Source organism: Syzygium oleosum, unplaced genomic scaffold (assembly GCF_021117445.2).
Source record: "Syzygium oleosum isolate NSW1041296 unplaced genomic scaffold, Sole_v2.1 Sole_v2.36, whole genome shotgun sequence".
Taxonomy (NCBI): Eukaryota; Viridiplantae; Streptophyta; class Magnoliopsida; order Myrtales; family Myrtaceae; genus Syzygium; species Syzygium oleosum.
The window spans coordinates 1,994,337-1,996,485 of NW_026607520.1; the positions used below are offsets into that span (position 1 = coordinate 1,994,337).

A 2,149-nucleotide genomic window follows, 5' to 3' on the forward strand; every position below is an offset into this window, starting at 1 on the left:
CATTATGAGAATATGTGTTCCCCTTTCTGATTAAGGAATTCTTTTTCCTAATTTTGAGCGCGCATATTCTTTTTGACCATATATGGTTTGTTGACTAATAATGTTTAGCAAACCAAACATATAAAAACCCGAAAAACCAATTCGTGAAATTTTTTTTAATTAAGCGAACACAACACACCCTAAGCAGTGATGATATTTACTTTGTGCCTTGGGACCATAGTAGATGTCCTATCACCACTTGTAATATTGGGAAAATTCGAGATCCGATGACATTTAGTAGGATGTTTGATAAAATTGGCCGACACCCAAAATCATGAAATCGAGCAGAAAAGAAAAAGAAAAGGTGTCCCATGGTCGCAATCGAGTAAAATCTCGCATTGCCATAAAATAGAAGTTTCTTTATTTTTAAGAATGATATTTTCGTCCATCTAAATTAATCATCGGGAAAATGACATAAGCGGTCCTTGAATTTTGGCCTAAAGTACAATGCGAGATCCCTGAACTTTTAATTTGTTCAATATGGTCCCTTGAACTTTAACCCAATATGTAATGTCGTTCCTGAACTTTTAAATTATTTAATGTGGTCCCCAGATTTTCTGTACATATTCAATTTAGTCCCCGGATTATATGAAAATATTTAATGGAATGATAACATCGAACAATTTCATATAATTCAAGGACCAAATTGAATATGTACCGAAAGTTCAGGCATCATATTGAACAAATTAAAAGTTTAGGAACCGCATCGCACGTCGGGGCAAAACTCATGGACTAAACAAATTAAAATTTCGGGAACCACGTTGCATATTCGACCAAAATTCAGGAATCATTTGTGTCATTATCTCTTAACTATTTCACGTTAAAAATCCAAAAAAAAATCCGAATCCCCAAATTTTCCACGACCAAAGTAAAAAATAAAAATAAAAAATAAAAAAAAAACCTAGGGAAACGAAAAAAAGTCTCGGAGGCCAAGCGCGTCCCACTCGTATTTAAAAAGCGTCCTTCCTCCTACGAGTTTCAAGTCCGCACGCCATTTAGCTCTCTCACTTTCGACCGAACGCCCACCGCAAAAACCCTGCGAAAAGAAAGCCAAACCCACGCGATGATCGAGGAGCGGCGCGGCGGAGGATCCCGGCCGCCGCACGGCGTCCTCCTGGCGGTGGTGGTCGGCATTGTGGTGGCCGTCCCCTTCCTCGCCGGCGACGGCGGCGAGGCCGTGACGGGCGCCATCTCCGAGATGCTGACCCCGGTGGGTCTCCTCCTCCTCCCCATCGCCCTCCTCCTCACCATCCAGTTCCTCTCCTCCGACCGCGGCTCCTTCGTGTCGGCCATCTTCTCCAGCTCCGGCGAGCCCGAGAGCATCCACCGGGTCAGCGGGTCCCCCGTCGGCGTCGCCCTCTTCCTCGCCCTCCTCCTGTTCCTTCTGTACAGCCGCGTCTCCATCTTCGGCGGCGGCGGCGACGACGACGAGTGAGCCGAGATCTCCGCCGGAGCGGAGCGGAGCGGATCGGATCGGATCGGATCTCATCTTTCTTGCAATTTTCTTTTCGTTTGAATTTACTTTTTATCGTGTGGTATACTTCTATAAGCGTAGAGAGTAGGGGGGGTTGGTATGGGACAGTAGTAGGGGCGATTCTGTAATTACTGGGATGTGCGGAGGGTATTACTGGTATTTCGGGTAAATGACCGTTGACTGTTGAACGACGGAGTTTTGCCTCTTTGTAGCCGCTCGGTTCCGATCGATGCTTCATTTTTTACCTTCTTTTGGTAGGAAGAATTAATGCTTCGGATCAGATGAAATTAATCGCATTTTCGGCTCGAATTATTGCTGGTTGGGAAAAAAATCGATTCGGAATGAGGCTTGGAACTCGCGATCGCGGGCCCCGTTGAGTGGAATCGTCGCGAGATGTTCAGGCCGTGAATATGATGCGCCTCTAGATACTGCTCGGTAGAGATGGTTAGAAAGGAAAAGACGGGTTGGAAATTATGGTGTTTGATCGAGTGCTGTCGAGCGAAGAAGGGAATGGCTAACGATGGGCCGTGTCTTTGATATATGAAGGGTGTCGTGGCCCCGAATCGAATTGAATATTGTTATTCCCCGAAGACATGCCGGGCGACTAAACTTTATGGCTCAAATATACCGCTGACT

At 45.5% G+C, this 2,149-nt stretch overlaps 1 protein-coding gene across 1 annotated transcript; it reads left to right on the forward strand.

Moving 5' to 3' along the window:
- Positions 1–1,007: 1,007 nt before the first annotated feature.
- On the forward strand, positions 1,008–1,822 carry LOC115680344 (uncharacterized). The gene has a single exon (XM_030604145.2). The coding sequence runs from the start codon at positions 1,103–1,105 to the stop codon at positions 1,472–1,474; it is 372 nt and encodes a 123-aa protein (XP_030460005.1). The 5' UTR covers positions 1,008–1,102; the 3' UTR covers positions 1,475–1,822.
- The last annotated feature ends 327 nt before the right edge of the window (positions 1,823–2,149 follow it).